The 18,992-nt window shown below is 44.0% G+C and overlaps 1 protein-coding gene across 5 annotated transcripts in view; it reads left to right on the forward strand.

Annotated features, from left to right (window-relative positions):
• The window catches only part of Csgalnact1 (chondroitin sulfate N-acetylgalactosaminyltransferase 1), a 309,579-nt gene that overhangs the window by 262,487 nt on the left and 28,100 nt on the right, over positions 1-18,992 (forward strand). For all 5 annotated transcript variants that reach the window (XM_047550840.1, XM_047550841.1, XM_047550839.1 and 2 more), the window contains 2 exons: positions 4,014-4,230; positions 17,271-17,372. In XM_047550840.1, coding sequence (XP_047406796.1) covers positions 4,014-4,230; positions 17,271-17,372 — 319 coding nt within the window. The remainder of the gene's footprint in view (positions 1-4,013; positions 4,231-17,270; positions 17,373-18,992) is intronic.

An 18,992-nucleotide genomic window follows, 5' to 3' on the forward strand; every position in this document is an offset into this window, starting at 1 on the left:
TAAACACGAGCTTTCCATGCCCTGCTCCCTGCAACCCCTGGTTTCACTAAGCCCCTGGATTATTTGGCTCAGCACAATGTCTTCGAGGACATTTATTCTTGTAGAAATGAGAAGATGCATTTCTTTTTAAGATCGAATAGTATTGCACTGTACGCAGTACAGTGTACTAGATTTTGTCTGTTCATCTGTTGGTGGAGATTTGTATTGTTTCTCTCTTTTCACATTTGGGAATAACGTGGCTGTGAACGAGTGTTTGGCTTTTTGAGGAACTAACTGCCAGCTGTTTCTGCAGCAGTTGCACCACTTTACACTCCCACAGCAGTGCACAAGGGCTCCAGTTTCTCCAAGGGCGAGAGTGGCCCCACATGCTCACGGCAAACCAGCCTGACTGCAGCCCAGTTTTCACGAGTCAGTCACAGGACATGCAGTTAGAGGAGAAGATGGGGGCCAGATTACAAAGGGTCTTGAAGGCCAGGCCATGTATTGATACTTACTCCAAAGGCCATGGGAGCTGGTGAGAGCTCAGGAAGAGCAGGATTGGAGTGGTTCTGTTGGCAGGTCAAGGGCCAGAGGATATGTGTGGTGTGGACTGAGCCCCAGAGGCTGGGGCAGGGCTGGGTAGATGACTGCAGCTATCCAGCTAGGGGACCGAGGCTCCATCTAGGAAGGCCAGTGAGGCAAGGATGCACGTGGACACTTGAGGATGAAGGCAGATGGTCACCACCTATCACCCATATTGTGTGAGGGTCAAGGTGAGAGTGAGGCACGGGACTCTCCTGCTCTTTCAGGGTCACGGTCTCCAAGGTAAAGACAGAACACAGTGGCGGAAGCCCTTCATCTGTTAGCTCCAAAGTAGACTTTGGAGCAGACTGCAGAGATATTTCTTGGGGTTCCCAGAGGTGTCCCCAACTAGCGGGAGGTTCCAGACAGGCATTGGAATGTTTGTCCAGGAGCAGAAACCCCAAAGTCATAGTGAGTTGAGCATGTAGGGAGGGAAGGAAAGGAAAAGAGGTGCCAGTTAGGGTGTCTGAAGAAGATCTAAGCTGGCTGCAAAGTTCTTATATCAGTCTTTAAATTGCACGGTGCATAAAATAATATTATCCTGTAAAATACAACAGAAGTGCTGGTGTGGCTGACCTACGAGTGGCCTGCCAGCTTGTGTGCTAGAAGACCATCCCTGACTCAGAATGCTTCTGTCTGCTTCCTCTCTGTTCCTTTGTGTTTCTACCACTAAAATAAAGACCCCAGGAGGCAAAAGAATTCTTTGAGGTGCTGTCCTTTGTGTTAATAGCAGACCACCTGTGAGTGCTTTCTCTGTGCAGGCATGCAAGTGTGTGAGTGTAGGCGTGGTGGCAGGGTGTGGGTTTTGGGGACCTAGGTTGCAGACTGTTTTAAATAACTTACCTTTAAAAGCGATGCAATTAAAGGAATCTCAAATCAGATTGATAAGAGATAATTAAAACAATTAGCGTATGAGGAAACATACTCAAAAGTTGATGTAACAACTATTTTAAGGCACCATTTGTGGAAGACAGTGAGAAAGCAGTTTAAAAGGGGCTGTGACCATCTTGATGGTCACATCACATTGAGGTCTTGCCTCACCTAAAACCACTAATCACCTCAGCTGTGCAGTCTGGGATCACTGGGGTCCTGGGCTCATGATGTGGGACTGCAAAAGACCCCTCACTAGTAGGCCACAGTTATAGGAATCGCTGTTAATGAGAATTATTGCATTCTCTGGGTTCTTCATGAATAGGTGTCTAGCTCTTGAGACAGATTTGAATAGACTACTACCTGTATTTTCAGCTCGGTGGATTTAGATCTTTAAAAGTTGATGGTTCTTATCCAGATGCTGAGAGAAAAAAGGAGTCTGTTGAAAACACAAACCCCCAACTCCCGTGCATTTGACTTGCATGTTCAGCCGTCAGCATCCTTTGCCATGTTCATTGCTATAAGCAGAAGCAGAGCAGATGACATGAAGTAGCAGAAGCGGGACAAGGTGCAGACCAGACCCAGCAGGCCGGTTTCGGTTGTGCAGATCTGCCCTCTGTGAACTGCTGGGACTCCCTCTGACTCAACCCAGCCTCACTTAATTCCTGAGAGTTGGTGGTTTAACCAGCCGCTCTAGACATGGTTAGAGGTGGGAAAGAGCCTGCTTCCTCAATGGAGACTAATTGCCTGAAAGAATTAACAGGCTTTGAAGGGAACCACTTAATGTTTTCAAAGAACTCCTTTGAGCTTCCAGGGAAATAGACCTTTTCTCTTCCATCGCTGGCCCCTGCAAGAACTCTCAATTCCTTTCCAACATCAGCTCAGCAGAACTCTCAGCCTCCCTGACTCTGGAGGCAGTTGAGCCCATTTCCCAAGGAACCAGCAAAGGCTTCCAAAGAGGACTGAGTTCTTGTCATTCTGCACTAGGGTCCTTCGATCACCGCACTCACTGCCAGTGGATTGTGCCTCTGCATCTTTCCGGGCAGCCTACAGGACAGCTGTGGGGTAGGAAGCCACCTTGAGAATTCACAATGCCAGGCACCTCACCAAGATGCAAACTTTCTTCAGAATCAAAGAGCTGGAGGACCAGGGCTGGAGGATGAATAGCTCCTATACGGCAAAGAACAGAGACAAGAACTTGGCAATGTTTGTGAAGATGTGTGGTTCCCACCAAAGAAAGGAAGAAGAATGAGGAAAGAAAGAGAAGTGGTTGTTGAGATACCTGGACAACCTGTAACTCACCCTAGGCAGACATTTTCTCCTGCAGATTTATTTCTGTAGCTACTCAAAGACTGGAAGATGCAATCTCAGTCAATGGGATTAAGAGGAAGGAGACATGGAATAGAAAATGTGATATATATCAAGGATAAAAGCTCCCTGGCGATTTTTGAATGTTACTAGTTTTCCTTATTTTCTAACTTTAAGAAAACTCTCCTAACTGATGACTTTAGGAAGGAACTAGAACCTAGGTCTTTAGACAGAGAAGTTCTGTCATGTGGGCCGGAGACGGGAGGCTCCTCCCGAGATTGGAGCTGAAAAGCTGAGGTGACATCTTCAACCTAACAAGCCACACTTGGTGGAGTTTCAGTCACAGTTGCTGCGGTGGAACACAGTCTGAAGGGAACATAAACTGCCTTCTCTCCTGCTTCTACATATTCTGACTACACCCTGTCACAACAGGGCTGCCGAAGAAGGGAGGGCAAAGACGATAGCAAACATTTATTGAGCACTTACTGTGTGCCATGCACCATTATCAGCATATATTAAAGCATGAACCCTGAGCAGTAAACTGTGGGGAAAACCAGGCACAGAAAAGTTAAGCAGTTTTCCATAGGAAACCTGTGGGGTCAGGATTTGAACCCAGGATGTCTGGCTTGAGCGTATGTGCTGTGAAGCCTTGAGCCACACTGCTTAGGGGTAGGAAGGAAGATATGAAGCTAAATATGATGTGTCTGCTTGTCATACTGGGTACTTCATGTATTGCCTACTTGGATGCTTCCAGAGGCTTCCAGAGGACCACAGAACCCATGGGTCCAGCCCTGAGCTCCCCCACAGTGCCCTGAATAGATCACTATGGTCAATTCATTTGAAATAGCTATAATTTCTAAGAAATAATTATAACACATACATTTTAAACAAACATAATCATTTAAATATTATTCTAATCATATTGTAGAAAATGTGAATAACAGCAGAAAAGAAAAAACATCCCACTCTACATCATAATCAGTCTTATTTTGGCATATTTCCTAGCAATCCTTTCATGAATGCCTCTGAATACTATAAATATGGTTTTATGCAGAACATTATACACTTTTCTCATGTTTTTCCTGAAGTCTTCATAACTGTATTTTTTTAACTGATGGCATTTTGATTTCTCTTGGTATTTTTAGTTTGGAGCATTCGGAGTTTTCTAATAATTATAGAGATTTAATATTAGGCATTTTGTGCTAGGTCTCTGTCATGAAAGCAGCAAGGCTGATTTTTTTTAAAACTGTCTTTCCCTGTCCTTGTGTCAACAGGGATCTACCGGACAGAAAAAGACAAAGGCACTCTGTACGAGCTCACCTTCCGAGGGGACAGCAAACATGAGTTCCGACGCCTGGTCTTGTTCCGGCCCTTTGGTCCCATCATCAAAGTGAAAAAAGAGAAACTCAACATGGCCAACACGCTTATCAACGTTATCGTGCCGCTAGCCAGAAGGGTGGACAAGTTCCGGCAGTTCATGCAGAACTTCAGGTTGGTTTGTTTGCACATGTTTATCTTCCCTGGCGAGGGTGCGTCAGAAGGCTGACGTCACTTCCCGTCTCCCCCTTGGCTTCCCCTGCCAGGTATAATGGCCCCTTTCTCTTGCTGTTCAACTCTGTCTTCTTCATATGAAGTTTATCACTGGTGTTTGTGTTTCCCCAAGGCAATGAGAAAATCCCCAGATAAGCATATTTACCTTCCCAAGTGAAAATTAGAAGGACAGGTTTTCATCAGCATCTACAAAGATGACCCCAGGCCCTTTGTGTTCAGTTCTGACCCGTGTTCGTGCTCTTGCTTGGGGACAGCAGGAAACGAGACTCTCAAAGGGGAGGGGGTGACATTCTATATCCTAAGGAGCAGGAAGGAGCTGGCTAGTGACAGAGCCTGTGTCAACACTGAACCCTTGCCGGCCCAGGCCCTTGCTCAGCCTCAGTACTGTCCAGCTCAGGCTGCAGCCGGGAGGGGTTGAACCAGAAACTACTTTTTATTCTAAGCTTTATCCCTGAAGATATTAAGCTTAGAATATGCCAGGACGGTTTCAAGCACTCATTTTTATAGCTACTCGATAAGACTAAGTGGGGTTTTATTCTCAGATGCACTAAGGTAGTTTTTATGGACGTCTTGAAGCCCTTCATTCTGGGTCTAATAAGCTTTAATGGCCCAAATTCATATATTGACTGAGGTAAACCAGCTAACGTATTTAGCCTGCTTATTTTAAAGGTAGAAAATCATATTATCTAACTATCATATTATCTAATCATGGAAGAGCAAGCTGATTTTTAAACTTTTATTGTTACAGTCACATCATTAAAATGCAGTTATGTCCCTCGAACCCGGAGACACTGCCACATGTACCACAAAAACGAAACATCCCCCAATGACCTTAGCCCCATAGCTCCATTCGCTCCCAGGTGGGAATTCAGGCAAACGTCCACAGAGGTCACAGACAACATACATACAGTTCTGTTATAACCCATATATTCCCCCTTCATGTCCTGAGGAAGACATTTTCTCTTAGAACTTTTCATTTTAGTATATCTTTTAAAAAATCTTGTGTTAACTTGCCTCCATCTTTTTCTTGGGTAAAGACAACCCAAGAATGACCCTTTTGTGTCTATGATGTTGCTATTCACAGCTTTTCTTGATAGGCCTACTACAATCTTGGGAACAGGGTTGCTGTATGCTGATGGTCTGACAGTAGCTCTTAGCCTTGCCTATCTTAGGTAGTTATGCTGTGCATTTTTTAATGGTGTACCGTGTTTGATTTGCTCCTGATACCTTAAATTTGGAGTTTTTCTGAGAAATGGAGAAGTAATGCAGCATCGACTTATTAAAATACATTTTAAGCCTTTAAAAAAAATGCAGTCATGTTCTCTATGAGAATGTGGTTGGTACTTCTCAATATCTGGTTCATAAATATGCTGGGTTTTTTTTTTCTCATTTAAATGGTAACCCATTTGTAATTAAGTTATTTAAAATCAGAATCAAGTACTCTTAAAAGAGACCTTCGAGGTCATTTGGTCTAATCCTCCTTAATTCAGAATCCTACTACAGGACCCCCAACCTATGGTTTGGAGGTGAGTCCCAGATGACTACATCACAAGCTGACTCTGTCCAGACCAGCTCTAGATAACAAGCACTTGATTGTTTGGACCTAAAGTATGCCTCCCTATAATTTTCTCCCCAGTGGATTTAGTTCTAATAGTTGGAGAAATGACTGAACAAATCCATTTCCTCTTAAACATCATAACCTGTCAAGCATTTTAAAAGCCACCACACCTTCCTGTGTCTTGTCTTCTCCAGGTGTAGCAGTTCTCATTGTCCCTGGTTCTGACTCAGGGGTTAGTGTGGTTTGGGCTCCTTTCCACCTTCCTGTGGTGTTCCTGTGTTGGAATAGCAGATGCCACTGGCTCATTAAACATGATGTCCTGTGGTCAGCACTGGGCATTAAGTGGAAGTGTTACTCATAGCAGCTGGTGTGTCCATGCCTAGGACAAGGTTCAGCACCAAGCTGGCTCCTCCATGTAACCCTCAGGGGACCTAGAACGGCTGGATTCTCTAGGTTATATATGACTGGCTGTTTCCTTCATGTCACGAAGATTGCAACTAATTAAACATAGGAAGAAAAGGAGAAGGGAAGTATTATTGAGAAAAGTAAAAGTTATAGCAATGGGTCTCCAAAATAGAGATGACCAAATGAACGGTAATGCTAGTGAATGTTTACAAAACACACAAAAACCCTGGGGCCTCATTTTCTGGCTTTTACTAATCACCTGTCCTCTTCTGCACAAAGGGGTGTGGAGGGAGGACTATTTCTCGGATAGGATGTTTTCAGAACCTGTTACATGTCCCAGACACTCTATCCAGATGCACGAAGTGAGAAGAGGAATTCCAGATGTGGAATCTGCCTTCACAGAAAGTAGAACCCACTGGCCAGAGCTTGCGACTGGGGATTCAGGCCAGAGAAGCTCCCTGAGCAGATGGCTCTGGGCAGGAGGCCAAGATGGAGTTTGCTCTGCAGCCCAGGGTTTCCGAGTATACTGGGATGTAGGAGGCGAATACCTGAAGCTATTTAGCTCCAGTTAATAACTTAGTAAAGTGAATCACAAAGTATTTTCAAGACATGGTGTTAAGACAACTAACTAAACAGCAGAGAAAAACAATTTCATTCTTATTTAACCTCCCAAAAACAAAATAAATTCTGATCAATTAAATATTTAGATGCAAGTGACATGATCATAAGATTATGGGGAGAAAATACAATGGACTATTTATTGAATATCTGACACTATCTTTAGGACGTCCTTTCCTACTGAAGATTGGGAACTGTTTACTGGCTAACACTGAGGAGGGCACTTGAATGATTTGTATGTCCTTCTTTTTATGTGTTTTGTAACTTTTTATGTAGTTTCCCTGTTTTACATTTTGTTTAAAATCTCCATGAAAATTGTTTTTGCTTTTTTAATTTAAACATAAATTTCTAGTTTATAGAAGTGACACTTGACTAGTATAAGGTGTTTAAGCAAAAGAGAATAAACTGTTTAAAAAGTGACTCCAGGCCTAGAATTACCCATTATTAACATGAGTTGAACACCATTCCAGGCTTCTTTTTCTATGGACAGAACACTAGCTTGCTAGCTAGGAATCCTTTAATGTGACACAAGATACACTATACATTCTATTTCTAATTAAAGAATTAAATTTTGCCTCTCTTAAATTTATAAGAAGAGAATCTGAAGTATAACAGAAGAAATTGCTGAACATTAAGAAAGTATCTCTTCACTGTGAGAGATATTAGTACCTAAGAAATCCTTCTGAAGTTAAAAAAGTGATTTTGCAGAACAGAACAAAAAAAAAGTTTGGGCTCACTGTGTATTTTTTTACAACATATTTTAATTTTAGACTGGATTGACGGAAAAATTACAGTAAGAAAAGGAAATCAGCACCATCCACGCTTTGTCCTCTGTGTTCCATCTTCTAATTTTTGTTAGCCGTCCATCGTTTTGATCTTGCCTGAGTTTGCAGCCTTTACGTCCTGTTTGGTGAAGCACGGGTTCTGTATTTAAGTAGCTTTAGAGTATTCATCCAGTCTTCTCAAAATAGCTTCCCCAATCCCACTTCCTATCCGGCTCTGTTGCACGGGCGAGGATGTTTTTGGAAAAGGGTCATCGGTGCCTCAGCTAGGATCTCTGCCTGGGATCTTGGTAGCAGAAAGATAGCTCAGCTGGCTGCAGGATCCCAGGGCACGCTTTCCTCAGGACTTGCAGACGTTGGCCTGGTATTGACTGATATCAGGGACCAGGGTTTAGGGACTTCCTTTAGTCTCTCCTGAAAATGGCTGGCTTCTGCCTGGAGGCCTAAAGAGTTCTCCTTTAGTCTTGAATCCTAAGAAGTTAATTAGGATCTAGCTTGTCCCGGTTCCTGTTCTCCTCCAGCCATTTGCCAGGAAGAGCTGGCTTAGTTGTTTGGTGGGTTCTTTCATTTCTGGGAGACTTTTCCAGTGTTCTGTCTTTGAGTCCTTCTTCATTTATTGGGATCTACCCTGACACAATAGCATATTTCACAATCTCCCTTTATTAGCTTCTCCCTGATTTTAAACATCTCAGTCTTTTATCTGCATGCACTTAAGGCCTCTCTTTGTGTCAGTAATTTGATTTTCTGATGTATTCATTCTGTACCTTGCTATTTCCAACTTAATACTTCTGTTTATTTTGGCTATTGATTTATTTCCTGAGTACACAATGTGCCTTTTAGTTTTTATCATTTCCTCTTTGAACTTTTTTTTTTTTTAATCGAATTCACATTTTTGTTAAAGGGTAAAACATTTGTAAGGAATTTTCTTTTGAGTTATATTTTCTTTCAAGACTACATTTTCATTTGCTTTGAGTTCTATTTCTTCCTGAAATCTCAGTTTTTTCCTTTAATTGTGTTTGGACTCCCGGGAAGCGGTTGCCATGGTGTTTCCTTTCATCTTTCCTCTGCGTCATGTGCAGGGCTGCCGGGCTTCCTGTTTGCTCTGACATGGTTTAGCGGATTCTCCTGGGCTCCCTCCTCATCTTGATTGGAACTGTTTGCATCCACTCCCAGCTGCATGTCTTTCTTTCATTATTATTATTATTATTATTATTATTATTATTATTATTATTATTTCTGTACCAGGGATTGAACTCAGGGGCACTCAACCACTGAGCCACATCCCCAGCACTATTTTGTAGTTTACTTAGAGACGGAGTCTCACTGAGTTGCTTAGCTCCTCGCCATTGCTGAGGCTGGCTTTGAACTTGCGATCCTCCTGCCTCAGCCTCCTGAGCCACTGGGATTACAGGCGGGTGCCACCGCGCCTGGCTCCCAGCTGCAATTTGAGGACAGAATATTATTCTGTCACTTTATTTGAGGGAATGAGCGGGTGGTGGCGAGAGGAACTCACCAGGTGAGTGCAGCCTCTGTGGAGTCCCCAACTCTGAGGCTCTTCCGAGCCCTGGGGTGGACGTGGGAACTTGCTAGGCTCACCAGTCTGTTCGGGGAGCATCCCCTTCCTGGGGGTCGACATGTTAAGGGCTGGAACCTCCAAAAGAATCAGCCCGTTTGTTTCCTTCTCTTCCCTCAATCACCATCCTCAACAGTGCTTTCTGTTTCTACAAGTCAAAAAGGGAGGAAAAAAGAAAGTGTGGGCTCTTCCCTGAATGGTTCTGTGGGGTGTGAGAGAAAGACCTGTAAAATAGATAGTTGGCTCTCAGCAGTTCCCACCCCTTCTCTTCCAGCTCTGGCTTTTCCCCTTTGCTTCTCTCAAATCCACTTATTTTTGCAGGAGCTAGTTCACAAAGCATGACTAGGCTACAGCCCCCTTACTTGCAATGTTAAAAAAAAAAAAAAAGAAAATTATCTGCTGTGGCTTTTCCTGCTGCTCGTGGTGCCAGAGTCCTGGGGTGGGAGATCAGGACTCCTGGGGTCTCCCTGATGTTCTGGAGCAGCCTGGGCACCTCCTCAGCCTTCAGGCTGCTTCTTCTGTCCCACTTACTCCCCTTCTGGGGGCAGCACCTGGAGGTGGAGCCACAGGAGGCTACGATAGAACCTTCCATTTCTTTCCTTGGTCTTCTCTTTGTGAAGTTTCATGGCAAAAGAATGCATCCTTTCCACTGGTTGTTTAATGGTGGCAAGATTTTTGACATTTTCCACTAATTTCAGCAAATGGTTTGTAGTTATCTCGCTTTGAGATTGTTTATTTAAAGTATTATCCTTCCAAGGTATCACCTTTCAAGTATCAACACCCCTTGCTCTGAAACCAAGTGGCTGAGCAATCTTTTACATACTACTTCGAGTACCTCAGCGGTATCACCTTCTGGAAAGTAGAAGTGTGGTCCCAGTTGGGCCCCATGCAGCTCTCTGCTGAGCTTGACAGGGAGTGTTAGGCCTTTCACTTTAGCATAAATTCACTTGTTAGTCATGTAGAAGAAACTCACAAGGCTAAGACTTAGAACAATGTGTCTTCTTTGTTCTTGTCCAGAAATATTGAATGTGGAACCTGGAATTTCCCAGAGAGCAGGCCTGGTGGCGAGATTCAATATGGTCCCTGAGAAGGCAGAGTCTATAAAAATGGCCCACCTGGGGTGATCGCCTGCCCGGGATGAAATCAGCAAGGAACAGGAGGCCAAGTTTTCAAGCTCCATAACTGTGTGCCCTGGGGACAAAATTGATTCCTGGGTACATGGAGCACATGGAGTGAAGCATTTATTATTGTTGTTTTCTTCTCATTATTATCAGAGTCATGGGAACCAATCTGAAAATTATTTGCATTTATGAAAATACAAATGTGAAAATTCATTTTTATGAAAGTCAGTCGATGGGAGCTCAATTACAAAATGGGAAGGTGATAGGTGGCCCTGGGAACGAATGGCAGCAATCAAGACTTAACAAAATGGCAGGTTTCTGAACTTCGCAGCAGACAAGAAAAAGGAAAGCAAAGGCTGCTTTACTTCAGTCCTTAGCGCTCAGGGAGAAGAAGCCTGACCGTTGCTGAGTGAGACAAGTTCATTTCTTGGCAGTGGAACGAAGGGTTGCTCTTTAAGCGGCAACAAACACCAAATGCATGATATTACTAGGATTCTCAAAAATCGCGACTCTGACGCTTGAGTATTGTCATCTCTGGGTGAGAATGAATACCCCACCTGCTGCACCCCCGAGAGCAGTGTAGACTGTTCTGCTCCTGTGTGACCAGACCGCATACTCACTATGTGACCCCATCTTTGGTCCTGGGATCGGTCACTAAAGCAGGCTCCTGCTCCCTTGCTATTGTCCTCCTGTCCCTTAGGGGAACTGCACAGGTGCCACTTGCCATTGCCTTCCGGTGAATGTCCCACCTCCCTCACCTGGGATCCTAAGACTCCTTTACCTGTGACCAGGAATGCGGTGGGGTCCCCCAGCGGAGCTGGCTGCGTATCTAGGTCTTGTTCGTGTGTGCTTCCTTTTCGATCAGTAGTGTACTGACTCCTCTCTGCTGCTCCTCCTCCTCCTCCTCTTCCTCTTTTTCTTCTCCCCTCTTCTTCCTCCTCCTCCTTCTCCTCTATTGCCTTTGAAACTATGGTCAAACTTGGATTTGACTACTGGGTTTCTCGGCTTCCAGGTTATAGAATTTAAGTTCATCCATTATTTTAATGTGTGTTTTGTTTGACAGTAGGAAGAATCTCATAATAACAAAGTCATAGATTTTCTCTGGATCTTTATCTGAGCCTCTCCAAGGTAAAAAAAAATGATGTATCATTATGGAAAATATTCTTTGTGATTTTTTTTTTAAAGTATTAATTTCCACTTTGCTCGCTTTTTATTTCGACTCCTTCTCGCTGAACCAAGAACCTTTTTTGTGTTGCTGGGTTCCACTCAGACTGGCGGATTATTTTTGTGTCCATGTTTTCCTTTGTTTTCTCTCTTTGGCTGGGCTCTCATCCTTCTCAAGGCATTTATCATAGATTAAGGCAATATTGGGAAAATCTCTTACCTGAATTTTCCTTAGCAATTTCCTTTTATTTTTGGCCTAGAACCTTTAAGATAGTTCTAGAAATTTCTGGGAAAAAAATTTAAAGCACTAATTATAAAATCTCTGATTGAAGTAAGGCTTGAGCGTTTTCCTGGGCCCGTGTAGGCGATAGACAGGTCCCAGGTCATCAAGCGTTGAATCGTGCTAGAGATGGCTTCCTGGTAAAAGGGAAGTAATTAACTTTGCATGGCATAGCCCTCCGCCTCACCCAGCCCCTGTACCTGGTTATATCCCTATGCCGTGGGCCATCTATTCATATACCAGTGTCATACCAAGACTTTTTTTATAGCTAATCTGTTTGAGAAACACTGAGCAGGATCGTGCATCTTTTTGGAATAAAGTTTTGTCTTTGAAGGCTTAACAGAAGTTGATCTTGATTGTATTCAAACCACAGCTCAGGTGGAAACATCTTTGCAACACTCAAAAAATGGTCAATTGGAAAATTATCATATTTTCTCTTTTGAAATGGGCAGTCACACGAGAAGGCTCATTTGCTTGGTTGAGAATCAGAATTCACTCTCATTTCTTAACAGTGACCAGACTACTCAAATATCAGAATAGGAGAATTATGTATTAATTCATCATGACATAAGGAGAGCAGAAAGAACCCAACAAACCAAAGGGAGAATGCTCTTTCTTGTTTCTTAAAGAGGTTCCAGAAGGTCCTTGGTCACTCTGTTCCTTCTCCAGCAATGACCCTGTTGCTTATTTCCAATCCCTGTGTGGCCAACCACTTTGCATCCTGCTGCCATAGCAGACCATAGGTAGAGTTTGGGAACTGATGGGTTAGTATGCATCATTTCACTTGACTGGGACACTCCTTAAAGCCTAGATAGATTTTCTTCTCATATTTGACACATTGGAGTAGAAAATTGACTTAGAAAAGAAGAGTGATGTGATTTCCTTGCTGTTGTTCCTTCCCTTGACTGTGAAAGCCTTTCTCTGCTCCTCCCCACCTGTGGGTGTCTACTCACCTGTTGAGGCTCAGCTGGGATGCTCCCTCCTCCTGATGCCCCTCTCCCTGTCACCCATCAAAAATTAACCTTACCTTCTTCTGCATCCTGTCTCATGATACCTTTGTTACTGAATTATTCCATTCTGGATTAATAACTGTTCAGCTCTCCATTGCTTTGATAAATTAAAAGACTTCTGGGGTAGGTAAGGTGACCAGTTGTCCCAGTTTTCTTGAAACTAGGGATTTCCTAGCATGTGGGGTTTTCTGGCAACAAACCTGAATGGTTATCCCCCTGCAGGGACCATATAGAATTCTTCTTTGTAAATCTTACTCCAATGAGAATTATGCACTAGACAGCCCAGGTGCTCACTCAGTGTTTATTGTTGAATTTGTATGTATTAGTCTGATTTCCATTGCTATAAAAATACCTAAGACTGAGTATGGTATAAAGAATACATGATTTTAGAGGTTCAAGGTGCTGACACTGGCTTCACTTCCATTGGGGTTCTCCTAATGAATGGCATCATGGCAGGAGTGGCTAGAGGGCTATCTCATGGTGAGACCGGAGACCAGACTTGCTCTTATATAACAGTCCTTTTGCAAACTAATCAGGATCCCACAAAAAACTAAATCAATTTCCTTCCAAGGGCCATGCTCCCAATGACCTAATTACCTTAAATTCTACCACTTAAAAGTTCCATCATCTCCTAACATTAAGCTTCCAACACATGAACCCTTGGAAGCCACATCCAAACCATAGCACCATGTTTTCCTATAAAGCACGCGTTCCCAACAGTTTTCCTTCTCTCTCTTACCTGCTGTGGCAGATCCCCAACCTTCGGTGCCCTTCGCAGCCTTCAGGAATGCCTCACAGGGTCCAGACAAATTCACCCTCCTCTGCGGCCCAGGGATCACTGTGAACAGTGCCTTCCCTACTTCCAATGGTAGCCAAAGTTGTTGGCACTCACCAGTGCCACAGAGTCTGCTGCTGACACCATACCTACCTCTGGCACCTCCACCATGCCAAGACTGATACATTTATTCTCCTGGCTTAGCTCCCAACACCCTTCAGTTCTGAAAAGAAAGTGTTTCAGACCTTTGTAGCTCCATCTCTCCCTAGGACTGGCATGAGAGTTCCCAAGAATGATCTGGGATGCAGGTCAGACTCTAGGAATTTGCATCATTCCTACAATCTGTAACCTTTTGGCCAAAGAGATATTGTTACTGAGCCTGATTTCTCCTTAAGATAGTGGTTCAGAACTGGTGCCATCTTGCAGCCTCCCAGCCTGGGACACCTGGCAAGGTCTGGAGATTCTTTTGGTTGTCAGAACTGGGTTGGGGACATGCTACTGGCTTGCAGTTAGCAAAGGCCAGAGTCATTAGGAAACATCCTGTAATGCACAGGAAAGCTCCTCCCGCAATAGGGAATCACAAGACTGTCCATGGTGCTGAGTTAGAAAAACCTCGTAGGACGAGTTCTCCCCTTAGGGTACAACCCCTCCCCCAAACAGGCCTGAGCTCAGCCGGTGTTCAGTCCATCAGGTTGCCTGGCCACATCTAACCGGTTTCCATCTCAGGATTCAGGTGGAACCATCCTTCCCAGTTTGCACTTGGCATTTTGTTGAGGCTTCCTCTGCCCTCCACCGGGCCACACAAACCTCTCTGCTTAGCAGTAGAGTCCTAGACAGTAAGACCTGAGCTGTCAGGTTTCTCTTACTGCTAAAGTGATCCAGGCAGATGAAAACCAGGCTGGTCCTTGGGAAACCCGCCTTGCACGCCAGCTGACTGCCTAGCACAGGCACGTCCTTGGAACTGGTTTCTCACCTCTATACAAAGGGCTGAACGAGGGTCACTCACCCCTCCCCTGGGGCAGTGATACAGATTAATAACAGAACTCAGAGACATGAGGTGCTCTGGGCCTCTTGGAAATGAGAAGCAGAGGTATATAAGTGACTGCAATACATGTTTTCTGACTGAAAAATTATCTTAATTGGTCTTTGCAATCTGTGTTTCAATATCCTGGGGGAGAAGGAACTGCTATTTTTCAGAAAAAAAAAGAAAAAAAATTTCCATAAAGATAAGGTCTTTATGAAACAGAAACAGAACGTTCAGCTTGCAGGTTAAGATATAGGGATGATCAAGCCCAGCCGTGGGGTGAGCAGAAGCAGTCGCTAGACTGAAGCCCTCCCACACAGTGCGCCTAGAGGCCACAGCTCCCCGAGGGGGTCCCCAAGGATTTGCAACTCTGCTCTGGCTTCTATGGGACGTGCTCATAGAGGCTTCGACGTCACCTAGGAGGTCCAGCAGCATATGTCCAGCTGAAACTAATGAGCAGCACAAAGCCAGGAGTCTGTCTCGGCCACAGATGAGATTTTCCTCCCTCTCATCTGTCCCACTTTACTTTTGAAACTTTTGCCTCCAAAACAAAGACATCCTCACGTACACCATCACCCCACCTACACACACACACACACACACACACACACACACACACACACACACTTTCTCACACACATCTTTCCAGGGGATGGAGTCCGGTGAGGATGATTTTGAGAAATAGCATTAAGACAGGGAGCCCCGGCGTCTGCGCAGCACGGGCCTGTGCTCCCCTGGGGTCACTGCTTTCCAGTGGAGAGCTTCAGTTTTGCAGAGTAGACCGAGAACTTGAGAAAGACACACACGTCTTACTCAGGTTTAAGATTCCCTGATGGAGTGTTCAGCACATGATATGTTGTCAACAAACATTTGCTGAACGTATGAAGGAAAGAATATGTAAATACCTAGGAAGGAGCCCAGGAGGGAGACTTCTCAGCAAATTCTGCTTGGCCTTTTTTGAGATCCTCACCTGGTCAAGAAGTATAAAATTCTCTGCATTATTTCTTAAAAGCAGGAAGTGCCTTGAACAGATCTTAAAATGCCAGAGAGGGTCACAGCAAAGATGTTACTGGAACACTAAAGAACGCATTTTTATTTTGTTTGTTTTGTTTTTGTTTTTGGTACTGGGGATTAAACCCAGGGACACTATACCACTGAGCTACATCCTCAGTCCTTTTTATTTTTTTGAGATAGGCTAATTTGTAGAGGCTGGCCTTGAACTTGCCGTCCTCCTGCCCCAGCCTCCTGAGTGGCTGGGATTATGGCAGGCCACCACACTGCCCTGTGTGCGTGCCTCTCTTCACCCTGGCAGAGGAAGTTCAAGCGTTATCTGGCAAGTTTGCCAAAGGAATCTTTTGTGTACAGAGACTTCTTTGTTGGTAGGTAAAGATTCAGTCTGCAGGGACTGTGGCTATTAGGGAGCGCTCCCTTTTGAAGCACAGTGTCCCACCCCGGCCTCTGCTCCCAGTTCTTTACCTGCTTCTGAGAGCTCCACTCTCACTCTGAATTCCCAAGGCAGCTCCTGTGGTTCTTCACAGGAAAGAAACAGAATGTTCAGACCCACACCTGCCACCCGGTGGGTCTGCCTGCCTCTTGCCCAGTGTCAGCACCCTCTTCCCTGAAAGTTCTTCCATCGAATTTCCACCTTCTCTCCATGTTTCTAAACCTTCGGTGGACACCGTTCAGGGCCCCAGCCATTCCAGCCCCTAAGACTTACCATGCTTCCCGAATCCCACACACTTCTTATCAGTACCATTTTATTTAGGCTCATTTTATTTTCCAAAGAGGTTTTTTGAGGGCGAGAACTATATCTTCTATTGCTTTGGATTTCTACCAGCAACCCCAGGAAGGTGCTCACTCCTTTTTGATGGCATTATAAAAAGCATTGACTAATCTGGCCTCTGTAAGTATAGCTGAGAGATTTCTGGAAATCTATGATATGGATTATTTGGGGGTGGGGGTTAAGGAAAGTGATCAACACAAAAGACAAAAGGACCAAAAATGTAAGAATAGGCAAACTCAAAACATCACAAAATACCATCTCACCAGTAGAATCCTTATGTGAACTTGCTTCTAGAAAATACCTGTTAAAATTATTCATATGTAAACATACATACATGTATGCATGTATGTGTACACACAGAATATTCACATATATGCACATACATAAATGTTTATATATACAAATATACCTGCATTTACACCCACACATGCATGTATGGAGTAAACCCTTAGCAGAGGACCTTTTGTGAGTGGGCACACAAGGAAAGAGAGCTGTAGACAAACATCCTGTCTTCCTCTCTAAAGGTAAGCTTTTTGTCTGCAACGTGGAATCTGTATCTTTTATACTCCATAGACTTCTCATGGGATTAAGAACCCAGTGTCCTTTACATGACACCATGTGGCCCCAGTGGGCTTAAGCATTTGGCAATTAGGACCTTTGCATCTGAGTTTTGATTTGCATATTTAAATTTCCTTGTTTTCCTATTAAGATAAATGCAAATGCCAGAATGGGGATGGCCAACTAGAACCATCTTGGGTTCCCATCTCTGCTCCTCCAGCAAGTCACTTGGTTGCCTTCAAAACCCTTTTGCTCTTTACAAAAAAAATAAGGTGTTTGTGCCTTGCCTGTTGATGTAAAAACGGGAAACGCATACTTTTGTCTTCCAGAGAGATGTGCATCCAGCAGGATGGGAGAATTCATCTCACTGTTGTTTATTTTGGGAAAGAAGAAATGAATGAAGTCAAAGGAATACTTGAAAACACTTCCAAGTGAGTACAGTTTGGAGCTGGGACAAGGAGCCATGGTAACCGAACTCACGAATGCACACCTGAGGCTGAAACTTCTGCTTAGTTGTATTTTCCTTAACACTGGGCAAAGTGGGAGGCTTATAGCTGATCAGGTATAGGGAAACCCAGAGCCCTGCTTCCCCGGAGGTCACCCCGCCTGACACTGGTCTTCCTCAGGCTAGGGTATGACTTTGGCAGTGGAGATGACCTGCCCTGGACAGCAGGGTGGGGAGTGTGGGCTTCTGTGAGCTCCAGCGTGATGGGGTGATCTCTCAGCACCACAGATTCAGAACGTGCACTCTACAGAGCAGGATTTAGGGAGAGCCCAACTACGCATCAAGCTCCATCTCTGCCCTGGCTCGAAGGGCCACGAGTGATACCTGTGCTTACCTGTGTAGCAAGTGGCCTTACCCTTTTCCTTCCCTTTCTTATGCATTCAGAGGTGTCAAGGGGAAGCCAGAGAGATGACAGGGTTATTTATTAAACCTACTCAGTTGAATAGAAATGATTTAATCAAAACCCTAAGACATAGGTGGTATATTTATATTTTGTTGATCAGTTGCAGGGGAACACATGTATTCCAAGCAGCACACATGGATGTTTTGGTCAGCTTTTCTGCCACTGTGACCAAAAGACCTGACAAGGAGAGTTTTAGAGGAGGAAAAGTTTATTGTGGGGCTCCCATCTCAGAGGTCTCAGTCCATAGATGACTGGCTCCATTGCTCTGGGTCCAAAGTGTGCAGAACCTCATGGCAGAAGAGTGTGGTGGAGGAGAGCAGCTCAGGACATTGTACCAGAAAGCAGAGAGACTTCTGTCACCAGGGACAAAATATATATCCCAAAGGCATGCCCCTGCCAGGGACCCACCTCTTCCAACCACACCTCACCTGCCTCCATTACCTCCTGGTTAATCCCTATGAGGATATTAATGGATTAGGTTAAACTCATAACCCAATCATTTCACCTCTAAACTTTCTTATATTGTCTCACACATGAGCTTTTCGGGACACTTCATATCTAAACCATACCAATGGATTTTTTCACTTCCAAAATAAATAACCACCATGGCGTCTTATACCAATGAGAAAGCCAGAATGGCACTATGGTCCTTCCCTCTGATTTGCCTGGAGGCTTACAGGGCCTAGTTGCATGATTGTGCAGGTAGTTTCTACCTACATGAAGCTTTGAGAGTGGTCAGTAGTACAGGATTGAGAGCATTTTGTGTTGATTTTCATGCTTCGTTATTAGTTTTGTATCAAAGGACCCAACATCAGAATGCTAATTAGAATTTTTCAAACATTCTGAAGCAAAGGTCACAAACTATAGTTCACAGGTCAAATTTGGCCACCTGTTTTTGTGAAGCTTTATAAGAACATAGGCATGTCAGTTGTTTTTCTATTATTTATGAGTAGTTATAACAAAAACTATAAAAAGCATAAGCCATTTACTCTCTGGTCCTTTACAGGAAAAAATTGCTGGTCCCTAAAGCAATAAGAACTTTTTAAGATTATAAAAGTAGTTAACAGCCTAAAGTTAAGGTCCGTGTTTCAAAGAGATCAAACAGAAGGAAATAATTGAATATCCTGTATGAAAGTAAAATAG

The sequence above is a fragment of the Sciurus carolinensis genome, chromosome 4, assembly GCF_902686445.1.
Source record: "Sciurus carolinensis chromosome 4, mSciCar1.2, whole genome shotgun sequence".
Lineage (NCBI taxonomy): Eukaryota > Metazoa > Chordata > Mammalia > Rodentia > Sciuridae > Sciurus > Sciurus carolinensis.